The 24,301-nt window shown below is 34.2% G+C and overlaps 1 protein-coding gene across 2 annotated transcripts in view; it reads left to right on the top strand.

Moving 5' to 3' along the window:
- Window positions 1-24,301, top strand: part of PDE3A (phosphodiesterase 3A) — a 293,395-nt gene that overhangs the window by 157,497 nt on the left and 111,597 nt on the right. For both annotated transcript variants that reach the window (XM_014740463.3, NM_001163977.2), the window contains 1 exon segment: window positions 21,704-21,754. In XM_014740463.3, the coding sequence (XP_014595949.3) occupies window positions 21,704-21,754 (51 nt within the window).

Consider the following 24,301-nt stretch of genomic DNA (forward strand, 5'->3'; position numbering starts at 1 on the left):
AAGTCCTCCTCCAGGCCTTTTCATCTGTGAACATTAATTGGAATAATGCTCTGTTCATTTTAAAGTGACCACGTTTTTAGACACCTCCATTCAATGTAGGTTCTGACTGGGTTTAGTTAAAACCTTACATAAATAAGAATTGGGATCCTGAGAATGAAAAGAGATTTCTTGTTGTCTGGTTCAGATTTCAGCCAAGAAAAGCACTTTTCCTTATGATAATCCAGAGGCCTGATCCTTCGAAATGTCATCCAGAGCTAGGCTGCTTGAAATTCCCAAAGGCGAACAGGGTTTTCCTTATCAGGACATAGTTCTGATACCCACACAACTCTCCTCTTAGCTTCATCCTATTAGACCAGTTTCTGTTTATTTTGACATTCCAAAACAAAATTGTTCCATTATTTCTTCTGCTAACCTAGGCAAAAACAGTGCCCCTTGTGTTCAAAAAACTGCATCTGTGTGGACACATTTCCCATATTTGTTCTTGCAGAATAGCTTGGAACACATTATAAACAGTTATCTTTTTTATTCCATCATTACAGGACAAAATAATGCTTATTTGATGTGAAGAGAAGGGATCTTAAAGATGCTTCTCTATTTCTGACACTTGACCACGTATTGAGTTTACAAAACGCATAGTCAATAGTTTTAGGAATTACTTCACAATTTAAGTAGATTTCTTCTACTCACAATCATTACATCAGATAAGAAAGCACTTTTATGTTCGTTCTCTCCTTTGGTTCATTATAAAATTCCTATGAGATGAGTAAACAAGTAGTGCCCCCATTTACTTAGAAACTGAAGTCAGAGACGTGAAATGAATTTCTGAAGGTTGCATACATAGTAGAGCTTAGAGTTAAACCTTAGTGTGAAATTTGTTGTGTTGGGAAAAAATATTTGCACTATAACAATTAATTTGAACTTTGAGTGGTGTAGCTTCATTAGGAAATTAGTGTCAATTAGGACATTGGACAAGTAAATAAATGATATGGCTATTTTGGCAAAAGCAGTACTTTCTAAAATACCTAAGAAGTTAACTGAACATTCAGAGAAACTGACTATTCTCAGAAAATTTGTTTTGCATGGAAAATTCTGAGTGATCTTTAAATTGTTTGTTCTATGTGTTAGCCCTCTATTTTTTATTCAGTTTTAGAAACTATGAAATAAAAACTAGTTTTAAAAAAATATCGTATGTCCCATGTGCGTCTCCTAGATCTGTTTCCTGTTGTTGTTACATGACTAGATTTATACCTTTAAGTTCCAACCGCTGACCTCAGAGATAGAAGTAACAAACAGCAACATATGAAGCAAATACTTTGGAAACTGTAAGGAATTTTATTTTTAATTAGTTTATGTTTATTTACTAATATATTCTCTGAATACGATGTAATTACACATCTAGAGTTATCTTTAATGAAGGGTATATGAAGTCCTAAAAATAAAAGTAATGATAGATGGATGCTTAGGACGAAAAGGCAAACTTTGGTAAAATCTGTGATAAGGAATATGAAGATATGGATACTAGGCAATTGTCGCATTCTTTTTTTTAACATGGAGTGATTAGTAGGTATACTATAGAGATTTTTAAAAATTTTTTGAACTTTATTTTAGAAATTTTTTTAAATTACTAGAATCAGAATTATTTAAGAGCTAATAGTGCTGTTTTTGTGTATAAAATGAGTTAGACAAAGTCTCTGACCTCCTGAGTTTACAAATTAAGATCGACAACACTGATGTGGTTAAACATGGCAGGCAAATGGCTAGCATTCAATGTGGCCATTAGCAGTACTGACATGAGGGACAAACATTGGGTTGAACAGGCACTTTGCTGTCAAGTTGCTGTGTATTAGTGTTTTCTTTGTGAAGCTTACTCAAATGAAGCTGTAAGAATATATTAAGAGTCTGGTACTGTAGTAAGGAAACTTACGAGCATAACACAATTAAGGTATCAAGATATTAGATATCAGATATTAGATATAAGATATTAGAACTCAAGCTGTACCACTGTTGTCACTGATTGTTACCTTTTTGTCCATGCTCTATTATTACCTTGGCATTTCAGCATTTAAGTAATTACTTACTTACCAAGCCAATTCATTCTGGAGCATCTACTACGTCCCAGGCACAGTGCCAGGCTCCATGGATGGCAGATAGGCCTGCCATCAAGGAGTTTGCATTTTTTTAGGATAGATATTTATAGTACAGTATGAAAAGTGCACAGATGGTGAGTAATACTTTCCTTTTTCTGAAGCTGCCCTTATTTGTCTTTAAGTGCATAAAATTCTACCTCAGGAATTTCTCTCCCTCTCCTCCATCTCCTCCATCCCTCTTGTCGCTGCCCTGGCTTAGATCCTCCTTACCTCTTGCCCAGGATAGAATTGTTTCTTAGCTGGTCTTTCTGAATGCAGTCTGCCATCTTCACCTGACTCCAGTCTATCATACACTCTGTCTTAGATAGTATCTTTCTAAAGAACAAATCTGAACAAAGCAGTGACTGTCTTAAGCCCATGGTGTAAATTTTCCAAGTTCTTAGCCTGCCATATCGGACCCTTCACAATTTGCCACCTCTTTTTTAGTGCATGCTGAGTACAGGCCATCAGTGAACTAGTGCTTCCTTTCCTGAACAAATAATCCATGTTCTTTCACATTCTGAGCATTTGCTGGCGGTGTTCCTTCTATGTGGGAAGATCCTCCAAAGCCTGTGACCACCCTGCATGTCTTTCTGAAAACCCTCCTCAGCCTTCAAAACACATATTCAATATTTTGGGCAGCCTTTCTTGTCTTTGAGGAACAGATAATTTAAGGGTTATAATATTATATTTTAATTCTTCATTTACATGTTTTCTTTCCCTCTAGAGAATGAGAATTCCTTCAAGGTGAACACTCATTCAGCTTTTTATCTCTCCTACATAACCCAGCATCTGGCAGTTAGTGAGTGCTCCATGATTATTGAATTAGTGAGTGATAAATATGTAACATGGGTTTCCTCATCAAGCATGTATATCCTTGGTTTTCTGAAGTCCTTCATCCCTTGCTCTTCCTAGAGCTACACTTTTGGTCTTCTCCAGTCAATGAGGTGAATATGGTCTACCTCTAATGGGCAATGTATGTCATGGGATTAATTTTTTTTATCTTCTCATCCACATTCATACTGTAGGTGCAAATTCCTGAGTGGGACGAGCCCTTACACTAATCTGTGTAATTAAAGAAATCTGAGTGCTTGTCAACCACTCTAGACCTTTGAATACATTTTCTGGCTCAAGGATCCTTCAAAGGTGCTCAGGCTGCCGTTGAGATTTAAATTACCTATGTAAAGGAAGAAAAAAGTAAGATTACCCCCAACCCCACCTTTGAGTTATCAATTCTTTATCTCCTTCTGTTGAGGTTGTAGTGTATTAGGCTTTGAATTCTTTGATTTCCTGTTGATACAGTTGCAACTTCAGGTTGCAACATGGATGAGATCATGAATGTTTTATGGCCATAATCCTTGAATGTGAAAGGGTGAGATGCTTGTATTCTAGTTCAAATGTGTCTTGAATTGACTAGACGTTTGTTGGTGGGAATAAGAAGGGAGTGAGTGTGAATTTTAATTAAACAATGTTATTTTAACTCCGTGTGTAGCAGACATCTTCTAAGTGATCTTGCCATCCGCCTCCTTCCCACAAGTTGCCACATCACACAAACAATCTGAAACTCTGTTTATAGACTTGTCTTTCTAAAACACAAATGTGTTTATATAATTCTTACGTTAAAGTGCCTGATGTCTCTTTTTGCCTTTAAAATATATTTGGAACCTTTTAACTTCATGTACAAGGTTCTATATATCTTGACCTCCACCTACCCAGAAGTCTCCCCCATCCCCGGTAATCTCCTATTCATACCTTAAAAAACAACTCAAACATCACATCCTACCTTTCGCTCAGCTCTCACTATTGCCTCCTACCTCTCAGGAAAGAATTCACTGTTTCCATATTTGTGATTCATTAGCACCTTGTTTATTTGTGATATGTGGGGATTAAAAGGTAGAGGGTAAGAGCTAGTGTTTCAAAGGCTGACCTTGCTGTGTGCATTCTGGCTGGGAGACCTTTGACAGATTCCACAGTTCAGTCATTTATAAAAGAGGGAAAAGGATATTACCCCAAAGAGATTATTTTGAAGATTTTTGAAATAATGTATAGCAAATACTTAGTGCATGCGTGGCACACAGTAAGAACTCAACTACTAGTAAAAAAGACAAATGTTTTATGTGCTTGTGCTTTAATTTAATTTGCTTATGTATCTTTCTCCTCTATCAAAATGAGATGGCTAGAATTCCATCTCTGTCTTCATTGTAGTACACACAGCATCCAACAGATCTTGGCATATAAGATTGGCTTGTGTGATTATTGATGCTCATATATATGAAAGGTTGCATATTGGTCAAAATATTAATTATTTGGTAAAGAATTATTACAAGAAGATTGTTAAAATAAGTTTTAAATACCCGTAATAATGCTGAAATGGACACTCAAGTGTTTTGGGAGGAGTTTTGCTTACAGAGAAAAGGAAAATGAAAGCTACTGTGTGAACTTCAGTTTAAAATAACAAATCCAAAAATGTCAGATATTGTATCTCTTCACTGGAGAATTATTCCTGGAGCCAATTTAGAAATAAAAACGATGGAAGTACTTATGAAATCTGCCTTTGGTTCAGACCCCGAAGGTAGAACTAACACAAGTAGAAAGTTTCCTGAATAATTCCAGAGTGGCTAGTAATAGGAATAATGATTACCATGCACATACTTATCACTTTCTATTGGAAATAAGCCATGCTTATATTTACTGTTTATTACAGCTAAACTATCTTACACATTAAGAAGTTAATTATAATTCTCTACTCTATTCCACAATATTTTAAACAGCACACTTCACATTTAAATAGACATTATGAATCTAATACTTACCAGTTTTTTCCTTAAGGAACTCCTTGTGTGTGGGATGTGTGTATGCATAGAGGTATGTGTGCTTATTTTTCAAAAACAGCTTTATTGAGATATAATTCACATACAATAAAATTTATCCATTTAAAGTATACAATTCATTGGTTTTTTTCTATAGTCACAGAATTGTGTAACCACCCCCACTATCTAATTCCTGAATGTTTTCATCGTCCCCAAAGGAAACCCTATGTTTATCAACAGTCGCTTCCCATTCCTGCCACCTCCAGCCCCAGTCAAAGACTAATCTATTTTCTGTCTCTATAGATTTGCCTATTCTGGACTTTTCTTATAAAAGGAATCAAACTATTTGTGGTCTTTTGTGATCAATATCTTTTACTTAGCCTAATATTTTGGAGGTTCATCCATGCTTTAGCATGTATCAGTGCTTTATTTCTTCTTATTGCCAAATAAATTGTATGGCTGTACCACATTTATCCATTGATCAACTAAGCGACATCCATGTTGTTTTCACTTTTTGATTGTTAGGAATAATTTTCCTATAAACATATATGTTCACATTTTTGTGTGGACATAGGTTTTCATTTCCCTTGAATATAAACCTAAGAGTGAAATTGCTGAATCATATGATAATTCCCTTTGAGCATTTTGAGAAACTGCCTAATAGTTTTTCAACGGGACTGTACTATACATTTCTACTAACAAAGTATGTGGGTTCCCATTCCTCCACATCCTCACCAGTACTTGTTGTTTTCTGTGTATGTGTTTTCAATGTTATTGTAGCCGTGCTGTTGGGTGTGAAGTGGTATTTCATTGTGGTTTTGATTTGCGTTTTCCACGATAGCTAATGAGGTTGAGCATCGTTTCAGATGTTTGTTGGTCATTTGTATATCTTCCTTGGAGAAACAGTCTATTTAGTCTTTTGCTCACTTTTTAATTGGGTGTTATTTTCTTTTTGTTACTGAAGTATAAGGGTTCTGTATCCAAGTATTATAGATGCAAGTCCCTTATGGTTAATGATTTGCAAATATTTTCTCCCATTTTCTGGGTTGTCTTTTCATTTTTTGACGCTGTTGTTGTGCAGGTTTATTTTTAAAACAAAAATCAGACAAATTATTCTAAAAGCTAGATTTTAAAGTTAATGTTCATGACTCATCTACAAGTACTTATTTTTGTATTATTCTTCTCTGAAATTCTTAGTTTTTTGAATTAAAACTATAAAACCTTGAAGAACAGAATTTTTCATTTCATTGTTTCCCAAATTATGCTCTGTGGTAAACAAGATGCTCCGTGACAAATGAGTTCAGTTTCTGAGGTAAAATATATTTGAGAAATATCATTTGCTTTATTTCTCACTATGAGGTCATAATATTAAAGGCCATGTGAAGTTCTGTATTAAAAATAACCTGTCTAGCCCAGCATTTCCAGTCTGTTTTAATTATTTTTTCTCTAAAACAACAGTACCAAGTTCTGTAGTACATACTGTAGAAATATTGTTTTAATCTATTCTCCAAACTGATTTTACCTGCTTCTCAGCATTCTGGGCATTTGTCCTTTCTTTTTTTTATTTTTTTTTTTAAAAAAGAGTAGTGATAATCATTTTTAATTCAAGATTCATATATTTGGCAACAAAGCAGACTGAGAGATCCACAAGTTATTTCTACCATGTTTGTTTAAATCATGAGGTTGAATTTGATATATGTGTCATATACATAATGGGAATCAAACTAATGACATAAATTGTTCCTCTATGTACCAATTATATAGTTAGAATGCTATGATTTTGCTTTGGAGGGAATCCAAAGTCAGTTAATGTGTGTAGATCTGTTTTTCTTCCATTTTCAGGGCCTTTTCTGGGGTATATTTATTGCCTGTCATTATTGCTACTCTTCCATAAGGATGTGTGTTTGCATTTGTACACGTCTGCTCAAATAGAACTCAATGATGACATTTTCATGGCTTCAGGATGTTGGGGCAGAGGCAATTGTCTTTCCCTCCTAGTCACTTTGTGTCAGATGATCATTGCTTCATCTCCAGAATCCTATACCCTTCCAGGCAGGGAGAATGGGAAGGCAGAAGGGCAAAAGAGACAAGCTAGCCAAGTCCGTCCCCTTTTAAAGAGTTTTCTTGGAAGCTTCACACAGTGACTTCTACTTACATCTCATTGACCAAAACTGTGTGCCATGGCTTCCTGATCCACAAGGGAGGGGAGGTCAGGAAATATAATTTCTAGGCTGCGCACACTGACATCTTTACAAAAATTGGAGTTCTGTGAAGAAGAGTAAGATGTTTACAGTATGGGCAACTAGGAGTCTTCAGCCATGTCAGGCAAGGGATGACTGGTAGAAAATTCTGAGTTAGAGTGAAGGGCAAAGCGTCTTCGCTGTATATACATTTGTTTGCATTCCTGAGTTTATAGCACCTGAGAATGTCTACATTTCCATCAAGAGGTGCCACAGAATTTTAAAACTAAAATAATAGGGATTTTATTCATTATAATTTGACAAGCATATTTCATAAGACTCTTTTTTATAGCAAGAGAACTGTGTGCAGAAGGAAATTGAGGACCCAAAAGTATTTTCGCTACTATAGAAATTTTGAATCAGCTCCTCGTTATTTAAATTCTTAACTAGTTGACTCCCCTTATTTAATTTTCTTCTGAGCAAACCAATCAGTCATTCGTTAAACAAATATTTATTGAGTCCCTTAACTGGTGCCAGGCACAGTACACATAGCAAATAAGACCAAGAAGGGTTCTGCTGTCCTGAATCTCACTTTCTAGAATGGGAGACAGACAATAAACAAGCAGTGAAATAAGTCGACAAGATCATTTCAGATTGCAGTAAGTGCAGGAAACAGATGCTCATGCTGAAGAGTACTGGGGGAAGATGAAGGTAAGGATGGCTTCCTGTTTACTTCCTAATCCTAGCACTTAGTACCAAGCCTGGCCTAGAGTAGGTGCTTAGTATGTATTTGTTGATGTTGGATGAATGGCTAGTTGGATGGATGACTGGTCAGTCACAGAAAGTGCCTCCGAGGAGGTGTTATTTGAAATGAAGCCTGAAGGATGAGAATGAGCTAACAGTGCTAAGAAATGGGAAAATTAATTCCAGGCAGAGTAAACAGAATGCAAGCCTTGTAGGTTACCAGTGAGTTCAAATTTAATTCTAAAATAAATAAGAAGCCATTGAATGTCTTACATTGATTATGTCATCTTCATAAAAATTATGTGAAATTGGTAATATTATTATCATCTCTATTTTACAAATGAAGCTAAACCTAGAAACGAAAAAGTAACTCACCCAGATTCATGGAGCCAGTAAGAATGAAATTGGGATTTGATCTCAAGAAATTTGACTCTGGAGTCTACCCTTAAGCACAATACAAGGTTATAAAGACTCGATAAATATAATATGTACAGTAACTTGCATAACAAGACCTGGTTTGTTACATCAGCCAGAAAGAGAGAGGCTGAAAATAAGATTTCTGCCAATTAATGGATTCAGTTTTTAAACAATTTTTTAAACATTTCTTATATTGACTTATGAATTGAATATATAACATAGTCTCTCAAAGCTGTCTCTGATCAGCTCTGTCTTTTAAAATTAAAATTGTGTTTGTGTAATAAGTTATAAACTGGATTATTCTAAGGGGTCTAGTTTATGGTTCTAATCAACTCTTTGAATATATGGATCTTGCAAAGAATAAATTTTTCTTTAAGTTTAGAATAATAGCTTGAAAGAGGAAAAACATTACAAACCCAAGCTGGGCAGTCCAATTTGGTAATATTTTTAAAGTTGTGACTATACATTGTGTAATTTATTGATTCTGAAAAATTGCATTGGCCATCTTCTAAGAAAACTGTCTTGGGCATTTTGTGCACACCCTGCAGCCAGAAACAGCATGAGAACAGTCATTCCCCTGTGACCACCTCCAAAAGAAAAAAAAGTAAGCTAACAGGAAGATCACCTTAATACTCCCATAAGTGGCAATAATTTTCAGTCTTCAAATGTGACTTTCTGATCATTTTCGAATCCCATAATTCTAATTCTTAAATTCCTCAACAAAAATTTTTGCTGAACAGAGAAACTGCAGAATTTTCTCTGGCAATTTTATTAAAAATCTTTGGCTGTGACATGGCAGGGATGTATTAATATTTTATTTGTTGAGTTCCATCCTTCCCTCTATTTCCAGATTATAATTTATGTTGAAAGATGTTTCTTGGTGAAATAGTTAGTACTCAAAGTCATGGCTGGAAACAATGAAAATGTGTTTAATAGAAATTTTTGTGTTGTATACTTCCTTTCAGATGCCTCCCTTCCCCCTGAAAAACAAACGCAGGGAATTTTCAATTTAGGTAAATAATCAAGTAAGCAGGAATCCCATCCGCTGTATATTATTGATTCAAATTGACGAGGTCAGTGGTAAATTGACACGTCAGTCAACCTTCCTCTTCTACGACCTAGAATATTGTTTTTTCATAGCTGTTTTTAAGTAGCTATTTGTTTGTGTTTTTTCTCTCCAGATTCACTTTTTAAGTTCTTCTTTTTTATATTTTGCCTTTAATACACGTTCTGGTACATAGTAGTTACTTGAAAAGAAAAAAAGTGACTAAGTTTCTCAGCTCTAGTGCTTGAGGTAAGAAGAGAGAGGAGAGCATGGCGATCCTTTCGCCACCTGCCATTCTACCCACCTCAGTTAACAAAGTACAATTTTAGATCAAACTATACTCTTCCTTTTTTCTCCCCCTTTCTTTTTCCTTGCTGCATCATTTGCTATTCCAATTTATTTTCCTTCATCCCTAGAGATTCGCATACTGTGTCCCAAAAGGGAATACATTTCTAAGAAGATTTTTTTTCAGCAGAAGAACACTGGTGATAGTATAAACAAACCCATGAAATTACTTTCAACATACTGAATGGGTCTTGGAGCAGTGAAACAGAATTGAGGGGCTAGGTCAAATTTGGTGGCGTGCATATACTTTACCTTAAACTTGAGCTAAGAGAATCTCTTCAGGCCTCATAATAAATTTATTTCAGCAACATTTAAGAAGCTGAGGACAAAATGCACATGTTTTGTTGAAGCTTACTAATCGTAGAAAGTGGAACTAAGGTGATTTTGGCAATACCAAGTTCAGAGGAAAAAGAAGAAACCCAAGGGACATGTAATGGGGCTGGCACATATTGTTCTCTGCCACTTAGTCAATCTGCCCTTTTCTCAACAACCCTCCAAACTGAAACTGTTTGGGGAAGAGAAAGTAGCGGAAAGTGTTTGGAATTTTGTCATTTTGCTGTAGTTTTTTGGCGTTGATGGAAACATGGCTAAGCATTGAATAAAAGAAGACTAAAAATTTTACAAAAGGCATTTTGGAAAAAATGTAACTTGCGCATTAAGAAGAAATTGTATAAACATGACTTCAATACTTTATGTCATTTTTAAGATGAGTTCAATTTAAGTAGCACAAATTATTGAGATTTATTTTTAAAAGTCACGCTATTCATTTTTAAGACCATTTCTGAAAAAGATAGTTTAAGTAGAAAATTTTCCTCTGATTTAGTTATGTTGCCATATGTAACAGCCTAAAACTAAGTAGTGATATATCTATGTTTTTATAGGTCTACAAATATAAACTTCTTGGGGATAAAGTAATTTTCCCATTTTTCAGCACATTATTAAATTTAATTCTACAATTTAAGAAATTATATGTTGTTTACAGCATATGCAATCTATGAGAATGATTAAGCAAAAGAAAAAAACTTTAAAGCAAATGCAAGATCTCATGAATCCTATTGAGTTTAAGTTTTTGCCACAACTGAGGCTGTGTCTGGATTTCATTATTTTCACTAGGTTTCCAAGTTTTTCTTCGAAAGAAAGATCAGTTTTACAGATGAGTCTCATGAAGTTGCCCCGGTGGGTTTGACTGAGTTTTAATAATTTGCTGGGGAAAATAGCCTTAAATGAGCTTTTTCATGAGGTATTGTATAAATGGAATCGGAGTGTATGGGGAAACAGAAATATTAGCACGATCCCATTAAACAACAGGCGAAGAGCTAGAAATAATAAATGAGACTTTTATTTTTTTTTTAATGATTTCTACTCAATTGGCAGAAATAATACAAGAGGTAGTTTAACAAACTGTAAAGTACAGGTTTATGGTCACATTCAGTGCTGCTCAGTGATTTGAGTTTCACCCGACAAGATGTCAGTAGGGTTAGTAAATTAAAGCCGTAATGCTCTGCTTCATATTTCACAAGAAAACTGCGTTTTGTTTTGCTGAACTTGAAAGCTTTTGTATTGTGCTTATTTTAGAACCGTTTGCATGGATAGTTGGGTTTTTGTTGTTTGTTTAGTTTTGTTGGCTTACTTTTTCTGAGCTAACTGTCATTTGCATTGGAAATTTGGTGATGTTTCCAACCGGTAGATGATATTCCCGAAGGTGCATGTCTTTTCTATGTCGAACAGACTCTCATGTAGCTTTTTTGCCAGCTGATCTTTTCAAACATTTGTTATCTCTGACTTTCAATCTTTTGCCACTCTTTATGCCTCAGGAAGATGAAGCCATCCTAGGTCTCATTTCTGCATGCCTCTCTCCACACTAAGGGGACCTAGTAATGTTAAAATTTGGATTTTCCAATTGTTATGCAGAAAATAAATCTGAATCTGATTCAGTAGACTCCATGGTCATGTACGTGTGTTACATGTTATTCTGAGTAATGATGCATGAAGTTTTGTTTTACTTATAAATTTGATCAAATTTTACAAATTGTGTGTTGGCATGGTCAAAGAATGGATTTCTCCCATTCTAGTTTAATAGAAATAACTATATATATATATAATTGAATTATATTTTTCTTAAAGAGTTAGAATTCAATGATACTTAAATATATTTTATAATTATTAATAGTGATAAGAATAATAGCTAACATTTAATGAGTCCTTACTATGTGCTAGGTACTATACTAAGCTTTCTTTATATAATGACTCATTTAATACTCCCCAAACCACAACTAGAAGGACCCACAACTAAAATATACGACTATGTACTGGAGGGATTTGGGGAGAAAAAGCAGGAAAAAAAAAAGATTGGCAACAGTTGTTAGCTCAGGTGCCAATCTTTAAAAAAAAAAATACTCCCCAAACCCACGTGAGTTAGATGCTATTGTTATCTAAATCCTAGAGATATAGAAACTGAAGCATAGTGATATTAACTAAATTGTCCAAGACCATCTATCTAGTAAGACTGAATATCATGTCAGAGGTGGAATTTGAACGAGTCAGTCTGGCCTCTGGAGCCCATATGCTTAACCACTATGCTACACCTTCGTAATGACTCAAAAGGCACTTCAAGATCCTATGGTGCCTCTGGTGACAGTATCAGCATTTGTTGTGTTTACATAGTGCACGGAACTAGATATATAGTGGGTGCACAATAAATATTTGTTTGAAGAATGTATGAATGAATAGTGAGCAGGTGAATGCAGAAGTGACTAATGTATACTAATGAGATGTGCTAATAAAGAATTTGGTGTAACTAAACATCTGACATGTAATATACAGTACTGTATATTTTGAGGTAATTCCATAGCTAACATTTTAAAATATGATTCATTTATAGTATTTACATAGGATTTGCGGAGATATTAAAATTTTCTCCTATTCCACAGTTTTAAAGGAGCTGGAGACTAGAGAGTGAAAAATGGATTTTGGAGAAATAAATCCATCATGTTAACTACCACAAGTTCCATGAAGACAAATCAAATCCCATGTCTTTTTCTTTTTCCTTTTCAATCTAGTTCAGTGTCCAGGACCTGATACTTGGTTTGGACTCAATAATCATTTATTGTTAAAAGAGTACAGTAGGAAAAAAGTGTATGATTTGCAGCCAACAGACCTAAATTTTAATCCATGTTTAACCACTGGCTAGTTATATTACAATTTCACCTCTTTTAACTCATTTTCACATCCATAAAATAGAGGTCATATACCTCTGTTATTTTGATGATGATGAAAGAAAATATATAGGAAAAGGGTTTAGACAATTGTAGAAAAATGTTTCTCAAAATATATTCCATAGAAAACCACTAATCTCTTTTGAAAAAGAAGTGTTCTATGATCAAATACTTTTGGAAATATTTACTTGAAATAACTTCCTTTGCTTTAAGACTTCCCCAAACTTTAACAATGCTAATATGTGTTGGCACTATCCAAGGGGTGATGATATTATACAGAATTTCACAAGCTTCTTTGACTTTATTGCCATTTCCTTATAAAATATCTCACAGGGTATTTCAGCACAAGACTGATGTGATTGCGTTATTAGTGTACTACCAAAAATGCAAATTAGTAATAAAAGTACAAAAATTCGATCTAATCAAGATAGTCAGGATGTATTAAGTAAAAATAATGGAATCTTTATAGCATCAGTGGCCACATACAGGTTTAGGGTGATGATTGTCATTATGATAACAGGGACAGAAATAGAATTGTGGAAACAGGGACAGAATGTAGAAACATCATTATTATTATTATCGGAAATAGATATAGAACTTTCACTAGTGAGGTTGGGATTTCAAAATTCAGAATATTTGAATTTCTATTTGAAGTCTTCTCATTCACCAGTGTTTATGAAATTTATACTGGCTGCTAGGTTGGAACTCTGAGTCTGGATCAGGAATTTATTTTCTGCCAAGTGGATGGAATTTAGGTAGTTATCACCAGCTGTGAAAAGGAAAACTTATCCTCGAATTTCAGTCATTCAGTGCTGAACTTTTTTCAGGCTCTCAGTGCTTTCTAAGGAGGATCGATTCTAAAGAATCTGTTTTTTTCTGCTAATTTGTCTGAAGATTCAAGATGAGGAGAATGGGAGAAAGCTAAATTATTCTGGGAATGATAAAAAAGGGATTTAGATCCTGGGAAAGATCCTCAAGGCACAAAAGGCTGGGACCAGTAAGCTGAAAAAGACTCACTTCCTTGCTCCACCCCAAGAGTAAAGGGCAAGAGGTGGTGATGACTGCCAAAAAAAAGCTTTGTAATACCCTTGGAGATATCTGGCAGATATTTTTGTGGCTTTTTGCGGTATTCTGTATAATGTAGCCGTATCCTGTCTCCCCATGAAATTTCCAGTAACATCCCCATCACTTGATAATGCCTGGCAGAGTGGGATGGATTTGGAGTTTGGGGTGATGTGGTGAAATGACCGTGGTGAAGGTAGCCGGTGGGTGTGACCTGAGGATGCTGATCATATCTGGCTTGCCCAAAGGAGGCTGATGGAGTCTTCCCATTTGTAAATTTCTCTTTAGAGGAGGATCAATCTTTTTCAGTTTCATCCTTAGTGGGTCTTTTTAGGCCCCAAACACCAGTTTAGAACCCTGGTGGGCTGAGTGACAATGTGTGGGATCCTCGGGGATTCTGTTAATACCTTTGGCGTAAGGCCCAAATCAAGTACAGACTTCCAGTGTTCCTTTTCTGCAGAGCACAGTGTAGTTTTGCCCTTCTTGCTCCATTGGTAATAAGAGGCAAAGGAAAAAAACACCAAGGATTAAGACTAGTTCCCCTAAAAGGATTAGAGAGGAGCTGAACTCAGCTAAACTGTCTATCACAGATCTTCCCAGGCCAGCGGACTGGCATCCAGCAGACCCTGTAGGCAGGGGAGTGTGCAGTCCGGGCCATCTTCCCACGTGCACTTCTGGAGAGAGAAAGCATAAGGCGTGAAGAGATTATAAAAAGAGTATGTCAAGGGATGAATCCAAAGGGAACATGCCAAGGGTAAAAAGAAGCTTTAATTTACTTATCAAATTGAAAGTTCCATGCCTGTCTTAGTAAATGGAGTTAAAAGGCAGCCTCTGCTCTTATGCATTTTATGACTCTTGCAAAACAAAACGTATATGTAAAGGGACAACAAAATTATGCTATGTACTGACTAATATAAAGGTGCCTTTGTGGAGTGTGGTACACACTCCATAAATTCTTGTTATATTGAATGAAATTGAGTGAGAGTTTGGGGAAGAGAGAATACCTATTCCATTAGTATTTCTCTAGAGAATGCACTGTGTAGTTTTTAATTAGTGGAGCTAATGATTAACTTTTGGGCAATTTCATACCAGAGGAAGGGAGTAAATATCAAATATATACCTATAATTTAAAAGATTCAACCTTTTTAAAAATTTTAGCTTAAGGATACTGTGCTGCTCCTCAAATGTACCACTTCTGCTTCCATCTCACGGTCTTTGCATCTTCTGGTTCCTCTCTCTGGCATTTGCGTCCCCCAGATATCTGTGTGTCCTGCTTTCTCTGTATAGTTTTCTGATAAAACATCACTTTTTCAGAAAGGACTCCCCTGATCTACTTATATAAAATTGCTCTGTTCCCAGCCCCTACCTGCATTACCCACTCATTCTCCATCCTTTACTCTAAGCTTCTTTATAGCTTTACCATCACCTGCTACATGTATGTTTATTTGTTTATGTTCTCTCTCCTTTCACTAGAATTGTAAGAGCCAGGAGAGTAGAGATGCATCTTGGTTTGTTCTCTTTTGTATAGATTGTGCCTAGAGCAGTTCCTTGAACGTAATAGGCATACAATAAATATTTGTCTAATGAATAAATGATGAAATAAAAAGGGGATTGTATAGTAGCTTTTACATCTTTATATGTACTATATGTAGTATGTTTAAGTATGTATACATAGTATGTATGTTTTATATATATAATAGTGTATATTTATTTTTAATGTTTTCAAAAATATGTTTTAGTAATTTTCAACAAGTGAAATAGAAGAATGGTTTTCTTGAGAGTAATGCGAGGATAACAGTGTTGACTCTTACTCTCCATCATTACCTTTTTTCATATTTAAAACCTCTCACCTCTTTAAGAACATGCAAAGAATAATTTTTTCTTTTTTGAGGAAGATTGGCCCTGAGCTAACTACTGCCAGTCCTCCTCTTTTTTTTTTTTTTTTTTTTGCTGAGGAAGCCTGGCCCTGAGCTAACATCCGTGCCCATCTTCCTCTACTTTATATGCAGGACGCCTGCCACAGCATGGCTGTTTTCCAAGCGGTGCCATGTCTGCACCCGGGATCCGAACCAGCGAACCCTGGCCTGCTGAGCCGCGGAACGTGCGCACTTAACCACTGTGCCACCGGGCTGGCCCTAAGAATAATTTTTTTATTTTGTATCTAGTCATGGTTCTCCTTCGGCTTTCATCCCTTCTGTAATAGCTATGGTGAATTTTTTTGTCCAAAGTCCCCAAAAAGGTGTTAATTTTTATGTTAACAAGCAAACAAAAATAAAGGAGAATATAGCACAGGGAAAAATATATAAACAAGAAAGGAAAATATTTTACCTACAGAAACATACTCTCAACTATCTGCATTTCTCATGCTATTATTAAAATGTCTCTGCTTGGATAGAACCGTTTTGTTTCCGTGCTGGCTTCTCCTGTGAACTTTTTAAATTCGGTGTTGGCAGCAGTTTTGTTTTCCTTGGAACTAAGTACTGTGTAACATACTGTTAGCTGAAGGCTGTGATGTAGAAATTTATTATTAAAAATAAAAGAGAAAGAGAAGAATTTATTCCATAAGGATGAAAATGACTTAGTGTCAAGGAAGTTCGGATTTTCAAAATGCTTTATATGACAGATTGTCTTTCTTTTCAAGGAAGTATACTTTATTTCCTAGGAATAAATTTAAGGTCTTCATTTTGCCTATTCTGATTAATGGGAGCTGAGAAAGGAGGAAAGATATTAATTCTTTAGAGAATTCCTTCATCCGATGGATAGATTTTGTTTGCCATGTGTAGGCATAAACTTGGTGACCTATATATTCCAAAACCTTTTGGTAAGATGCTTATTAAAATGTTACTACCCAAGAGAGTAATACAGTTAAATAGGCAAGAGGATATTTTTTAATAGATGGTAAGAGGCATTTTTTTCTTCCTGAATTAAACAGCCCTGAATTCTTTATCAGACAGAATATATTTGAATTTCCTGTTTTATTCATTTTCCTAGTCTTAATCTCAATCTCTCTGTTTTAGATTTCTACAATGTTTATATAACTAATCGTAAGATCATAAGCATTCCTTCTCCAATAAGAGTATCATATCGTGTTAATGAACTTTGTCGTCTCTTTTTCTTGAATTGCCTAGGTATCGTGTTGCTGTTCATTTATCCTGAAAGTTTAGTCCAGATGAATTCAAAGCAAAAAGAAAAACATACTTCCACAATTTCTACTTCTGTTCCTCATTGTCCATGATCCATTTCTGTCTTTTATCTAATCCCATGATAATATCAAATGACTACTTTGGTCATCTACTTAACACTAATCCTACCTGTTTGATTCAAAGGATGTTTTGACTTTCTCATGGATATAACATCAACATCAGTTTGCACCTACTTCTGAGACTCATTGACTTCATTGTGCAAGTTCTCCTCCTTACTATTTATTATAACTGACTACATTTTTTTTTCATTTGTCCTAATCATTAGTCGAGAGAGTGGGGCTGGGGAGGTATCTATGTACTTCCTAAAATATTTAGCCCTATGGTTCTGGTTTAGCAGGAATACGTACCAGTGGCCAAATGTTTCACTTTAATTTAAATAATCTGTAATATCAAGTGTCAGGCTGTTTATTACACCATGGATAGTTTTTTAAAAAGGACACTGAAACCATTGTCCTTATTTTACTCTGTGGTTCATGCTCTGAGGAAAATGCTCTATGACAGGAAAATAATTGCTATGTACAATTAGGATAAAAATTTATATGCTATCATGTGCTAATATGAAGCTTATCCTCACTCGCTCCTTCCCCCACCCCCCATCCGTGCTAGGTATGCTATAATCATGGAGAGGAGTAGCACACTATTCAGCTGCCATCACTAGCTCTTTCTCTGCATTTAAAAAACAAATTACAGAAAATACTATAACAAACCCCATATAATCAACACTGAAATAATTAATGTTAACTATTGGCTCAGATTATTTTAATTAAAAATAGATTTTTTTTTTTTTTTGAGGAAGATTAGCCCTGAGCTAACATCTGCCAGCAATCCTCCTCTTTTTGCTCAGGAAGATTGGCCCTAAGCTAACAGCCATGCCCATCTTCCTCTACTTTATATGTGGGACGCCTGCCACAGCATGGCTTGACAAGCGGTGCGTAGATCTGCACCAGGGATCCGAACTGGCGAGCCCTGGGCCACTGAAGCTGAATGTGTGAGTTTAACTGTTGCGCCATTGGACAGCCCCTTAAAAATAGATTTTTAATGATAAAGCCCTTGTATGATTTCCTCAAGTCCAAAGGGAAAACAATCTTGTAGATTTCCTTTGACTCTTTCCCTATTGAATAGGGAGCATTCCGGTATCTCATTTAATTATTTCAAAGTTTATAGCATGTAGATTTCTATAACCTTTCATTAGTTTGATGAAAATAGTAATAGTATCATTTAAAACTATTACCACATGCTTGGTCAACTAAGACTTTCAAATATATTATAATATATTAACATATAATATACATATATAATAATAGAATAGAAGAGAATTCTCTTACCCTAAATCTCTTTCATTAGTCTATTTTATAATGCTAGGAAATAACTCTCTCTGATTCATAACACAGTTGGCAAATTTGGCTATTTTATGCTTCAAAATAAAACTTCGAATGTAAAGAGTGAACTTTTGGAGGTTTATCTTGTAAGTTCTGGTTTGTAAATTATCAAATTTATCATTTCTTCTGTACTAAGTGATGACCCAAATGAGTCTACATTTTGAATTTTTTTTTCTTTGACTAACAATCTTCATTTTTAAGATAGTTAAAGGCAGAGGGCAGTGAATTCCATGCTTTTCTTATCTTAGTTCTGATCCTGGAGAAATGTTACCTTCTTGACTTACTACCTGTCATCATCAAATATTCTCTTTTAAGTTAATGTCTTATGGAGTACGTTCATGTTTGTGATTTATTTACCTCTTTTATTGTGATACTCGTGCATAGTAGAATTTACCAAGTTATCCTGTTAGTTTAAACTCATTAGTAAGAGGATAGTAGTCATAACAACCTTTTATAAAGTGTTCCCTTCAGAAGATTAAGATAAAACAGTAAAGGAAAGGAGAAGGTAAGCCTTCTGCTTAAAAATCACTTTTCTCAAACAGCCTAGTACTTGGGTTTATCATCTCTTTAAAGTTACCAAAACAAGCATCTCATCTTCCTATTATTAATGAAAGATACTCCCAAGGTCTCAATAAGGCAGATGATTGAAATGTGTCAAGAATTGTTTTTGATAGTTCTAGTGAACAACTAATTAAATGTTCTTAATTTATATATTTCTAAATTGGACTATTTATTTCATTAGTTGATTAGCATTTGTTAACCTTATTATGACCAACTTTAAATTAGTATTAATGAATATTTGCTAGCAGATGCAATGGCAATAGATCCAAAAATTTAAAAAAGTTGAAACATTGAGGAAATATCAACTATGTAAGCATTAAGTTTTATATAATGATTATCTGGGCTAATTTACCCAAAATTGTGTGTTAGCCAAACTATAATGAAATCATTGCAGTAATTCCAAGGATTATAATAATCAACTGTCTTATTAAAAATGAATAATTTAAAATTACTCTGTTATATTTTCACGTATTATACCATGAGAATTTCCAGTGTAATTTTTAAAAAGGCCCTGAAAACCAAATTTTAATTGCTATATCATATTCTTTTCTATGCTATAGTTTATTGGATAGTTCCCCCTTTGGTGGATAACACACTGATTAGCATATTGTAATTACTAGATTTTACATTTTTGTTTACTGGTTCAAAGAGTTTGAATTTTTGAGTATGTAATATGTATTAAAATTGATACATATAGTGTAGTGTGTGTATTTATAAGTATGCGTGTATATATATATGTTATATACTAGCAATGTATATATCTGAAATTATCTCCCTAAATCCTCACCAAATATTCAGTCTTATCAATTTGCTAATTTAATAGGCAACAGTGGTTTCTTGTTATTGTTTTTACTGAATTTCTTTTACTTCCAATAACATTTTTTCCCATAAATCTATTGACTATTGATACTTTTTCTGTAAATTGTTCTTATGCTTTCCTTCAGTCATTTACTAGGGTTATGTTTCTTTCAATTTGTAGAGCTCTTAGTGTACTTAAGAAATTATTCTTTACCTACATTTACTGTAGATATTTTGCCAGTGTAACGTTTGTGCAGACATTTGAAGATTTTATGTAGCTGGATCCATTGATCCTCCATTGTTGTTTTTTTCTAAGTTGGAAAATCTTTTTACATTCCAAGGTAGTCTAAATATTTGCTTGGATTTTATTCTCTTTCATACATAGTTTCATTTTTTAAAAATTTAAGTATTTTTATCTATCTTATATTTATGTTAATTATAAGGTTCAGCTCTAATGTTTTTTACAAAGAATCTATTTCTCTTTTTTTTCCTTGTTGAGTAATTCACCAAATACGTCAATTTTTGTATTTTCTTTTCCATATTTTGTTCTACATGTACTTGAGTTTATTTCAAAACTGTCCACTACATCTCATTCACTTATATTTTGAGTCTTAAATCATGATCCCATAATTTGGGTTAAATTTTATAATATATTTTAATAACCATAAGGGTATTTTCATTTCTTCCAGTATTTTCTGATTCTTATAAATTTATTCTCTCATAAAATTTAGGTTCTTGTTTTTTCAATTTCTTTAAAAAAATGCTAACAACTTTTGATTGAAGTTGAGTTAAACCTGTAAATGTGTTTGGGTAGAACTGAACAGTTAATAATTTTATAGAATTCAGTCATCTTAACCAGGAGCATTGTATGTCCATCAGTAAAGTTTTATCTTTTTCTGTATGTGATATCAAACATTTCTTGATAATGTTCAAAAGTATATTACTTTTTTGTAGCTATGGTGAACGGTTTGTTTTGTTGTTATATATACTAAGGAGTCATTGTTGTATAGAAAACTGAAAATGAATATATATATGTTGTATTGTCTATCTTGTTAGTATGCTAGCTTATTACTGATAAGGAGTTCTTACGTTGGTTCACATGGGTAGTGTGCATACTGGACAGATGAATGGAATTTTATTCCTCTCAGTTGATATCCTGTATTTTCTCAATGTTGTTCTAGATAAATGTTACTTTCAATAAATAAATATCATACTTTGTAAGCAAAGTAGCTTAGGGCTATTACAAATATGGGAATAACTTGATAATGTTTTGCAGTCTGTTTTTTATGAAAATCTGCATTTTGTGACTTTGGGGGCACATTCCACATTAAATAATTTTGCTCCTTAGAACTCTCATATTTTTGTGATAGTATCAAAACAGAATTAAAAATGATTGAAATATTTTGACTTTCTGGTTCTTATTGTTCGTGATAGTAGATTAAGCTACACTAATGAATTCTTCAGCTTATTTTCTTAATAAGCTAGAAGCTTAATGGTATGCAAATAAAGCTTAACATGGTTTAACACGTATCTAGGATGTTCCTGACAGAGATCTGTAAAGCTACACATTAGCAGACTCTTTTTGTCACACAGTGATATTAAAATATCTTGAAAACAACTAAGCAGTTGAAATATTAACTATCAAACCAGAAGTTTATTACTTCAGAAATGTCAGTTTATTCATGATAGCTATTTAATACCTTACTGTTAAAACATAGGTTTCACAAGCCTAATTATTATTTAAAAGAAAGAGTAAAAATATTTGCCATGTAAAATAAGTATCTTTTAATTTAATGTAATTATTATATTATCTTACAGCTCATGGGGCATTCAGAATGGGACCACAAACGGGGGCCAAGAGGATCACAGGTAAGTTTCTTTTCCTTTCCTCTTTTGTATTTTGTTTCTTAACACTTTGAGCCATGAGTTTTCTAAAATTCAAGAAATAATAAGAAGTAGAGAGAGGAATAGGCAAAATAATCATGCCATTTGTTTTTATTTAAGTTCACTGTAATTAAAGTCTGCTTTCAAATCCCAAAGGCAGATGCCAGTATATTCCTCCTAAGAGCTTTCTGGTATCCCAGATTGCTTGTGTTTATATGAAAGTAGATTTTATGTTCATCTTGTCTCTGCAGAATATATTTTGATCAGCAACCCACTCTCTTGATTTTATTCAATTCCTTTGATAATTTTTCTATGTATTTTCTTCTTTTCTCTATCTTCCTGTTTTTGGTTAAATATTTTGAAATATAATCAGACTAAACCCTGAACTAATTACAGATTTTGTCTCTAAATTAACTCTCTTTGTCTTAGGGAAATAGAAAGATGAAAGGACCTATTATTTTTGAAGAGAAACAAATTCTAAACCTTTCTATATTACCAGGCTGTTTTCATTGTCTTACTTTATGTCTTAGGCAAGGAGAAAAGCTTCCATGACGCATTTATGCCTTTTAATGACCTAATTAGACAATGTGGATTTGTTTTGCTTCCATAATTACTTTGCCTGACAGAATAAAGGCTGACTTTTACTCTAACAAAATTCTCTCTCCTCCTAGGTTATTTTGTGAAGAAATACAAAAATCGTTTATCTCGTAACAGCCTGTGTTTACCTGACTGTAAACATGCCAAATAGAAATTAAGTGGGTGGAACATTTTTACCTCTGCTGCTCATATTTTCTATTTGCCACTAAAAAACGTGGTTAAAAGAAAGGGAGTTGAATGTGCGGTACAGTCGATGAAAGTTCCTTGTGGAATACGAGGTTCTCCCAAGTGTTTTACAAAGCTGACGTGGACCTGTGCTGTCATTAAGTTTGCATGGATGACTTTAATTTAGGTCACTTGGAAAACACAACCAAGTCAGTCAGTTGTTTTTACTTGAGATTTTAATAGCTGGGGCTTGATTTTTGTCCTTTATCAATTGGATTAGTAAATAATATAAACCTGTCCAATTTAAATTAGGACTATCCAAAAGAATTTATGTCTTGTTTTCCCTCACTCTCACTTCTGCTTCTCCATTTTCTCTGGCAATTCTCCCTCTGTACACATCTGTAATGTTTTACATCAGAATTCGCTGCAAGGTCAGTAATGGAATGATGAAATTAACATATGGTCAATTCTTTGTGCTTCTACACTAATGAAAAGTAACGATGAGCACAAGTAAGAAGCTCCATGTTTCTGATGATTGCCACCAAAGACATTTTGATATTCAAAATATGCCAAGCAACTTGATGAGGACGTGTCCCTTCAAAGTAATATGGTGTTATATAAAAAAAATTTTGTTTAAAATATGTATTATTTACTCCCCATGTGACCTATTTGGATATAATTTAGCTTCAGGTTTGGATTGAAAATAAATATCATAAAAGCACAACATTGTTTGTGTTAACTTTAAACATAAAAAACCCAGAATGAAAACTTTTTAAAATTCCAGATAATGCATATAGCTAGAAAACTTAAGAATTTCACATACACACACAAAATATTTTCATCAATAAAGTCTGATTGTATTTGAAAGCTTGAGATGGTTCTGAAAAGCAATGGCATGAGAACGTTCTTGCATAAATTACCATTATCAGCATCATTGTCTTTCTTGGACCTCTCAACTAGCTAAATAAGTGTTCTAAATGTAGTACACCTTTGTCTCACTTTGATTCCTCAGTTCAGATAAAAATTTGCCAAGGTAAAAAGCAACAACACACACCAAAAAATAAAAACAATGACAACCACAACAAATATGTTATTCTTTAGAAATCAGATAAACAAATTAAATATTAAGTAATAACCTCTTAATCTAATTCTAATTCTCCACTGAGGGGAGAAAAAGATGCTGTATTTATGTTTTAGATCATTGATCCCTTCTTATTTTGCTATTATTTCCTTGAAAAATATGTCTAAAGCCTTTTAGCCATTTGAAAGGACTCTCAGACAGACTCTATTGGAACACAGATCTCTTAATATTTTACTAATCCTCCAAGGCCTCACTCATATTGCATCTCAGTTTAATTGAAGCCAGGTTTTTAAGGACTTACTATGGGTAGAGCACTGTGGTAGGTCTAACTCTGAAGAAAAACTGAATGATAAAGTTAGCGCGTTCCAAGAGCTCTCAAGTTATGGTTGGAAATAGAGCAGTGCTTGAATAGGTGATTTGCATATAAGCAGATGGGAAGTGTAAAATTAAATCTATAAACAAAGTGTGATAGGAGTTGAGGTAGGACAGAATATTTATTTATTCCTAGTAGAACTGGGAAATATTTCTTGGAGTTGATGATATCTGAGGTGAGCCTTCAAGATTGAGTAGGGTTTCAGAAGTGCGGAGAGAGAAAGGGAAAAGCTTGAATAAAAGTCTGAACTGGCAGAGTGTGGGATATGCTTGGATATGTGTGAATTTTCCTTATAACTGCTTTGCAAACACTTATT

Source organism: Equus caballus, chromosome 6 (genome assembly GCF_041296265.1).
Source record: "Equus caballus isolate H_3958 breed thoroughbred chromosome 6, TB-T2T, whole genome shotgun sequence".
Taxonomy (NCBI): Eukaryota; Metazoa; Chordata; class Mammalia; order Perissodactyla; family Equidae; genus Equus; species Equus caballus.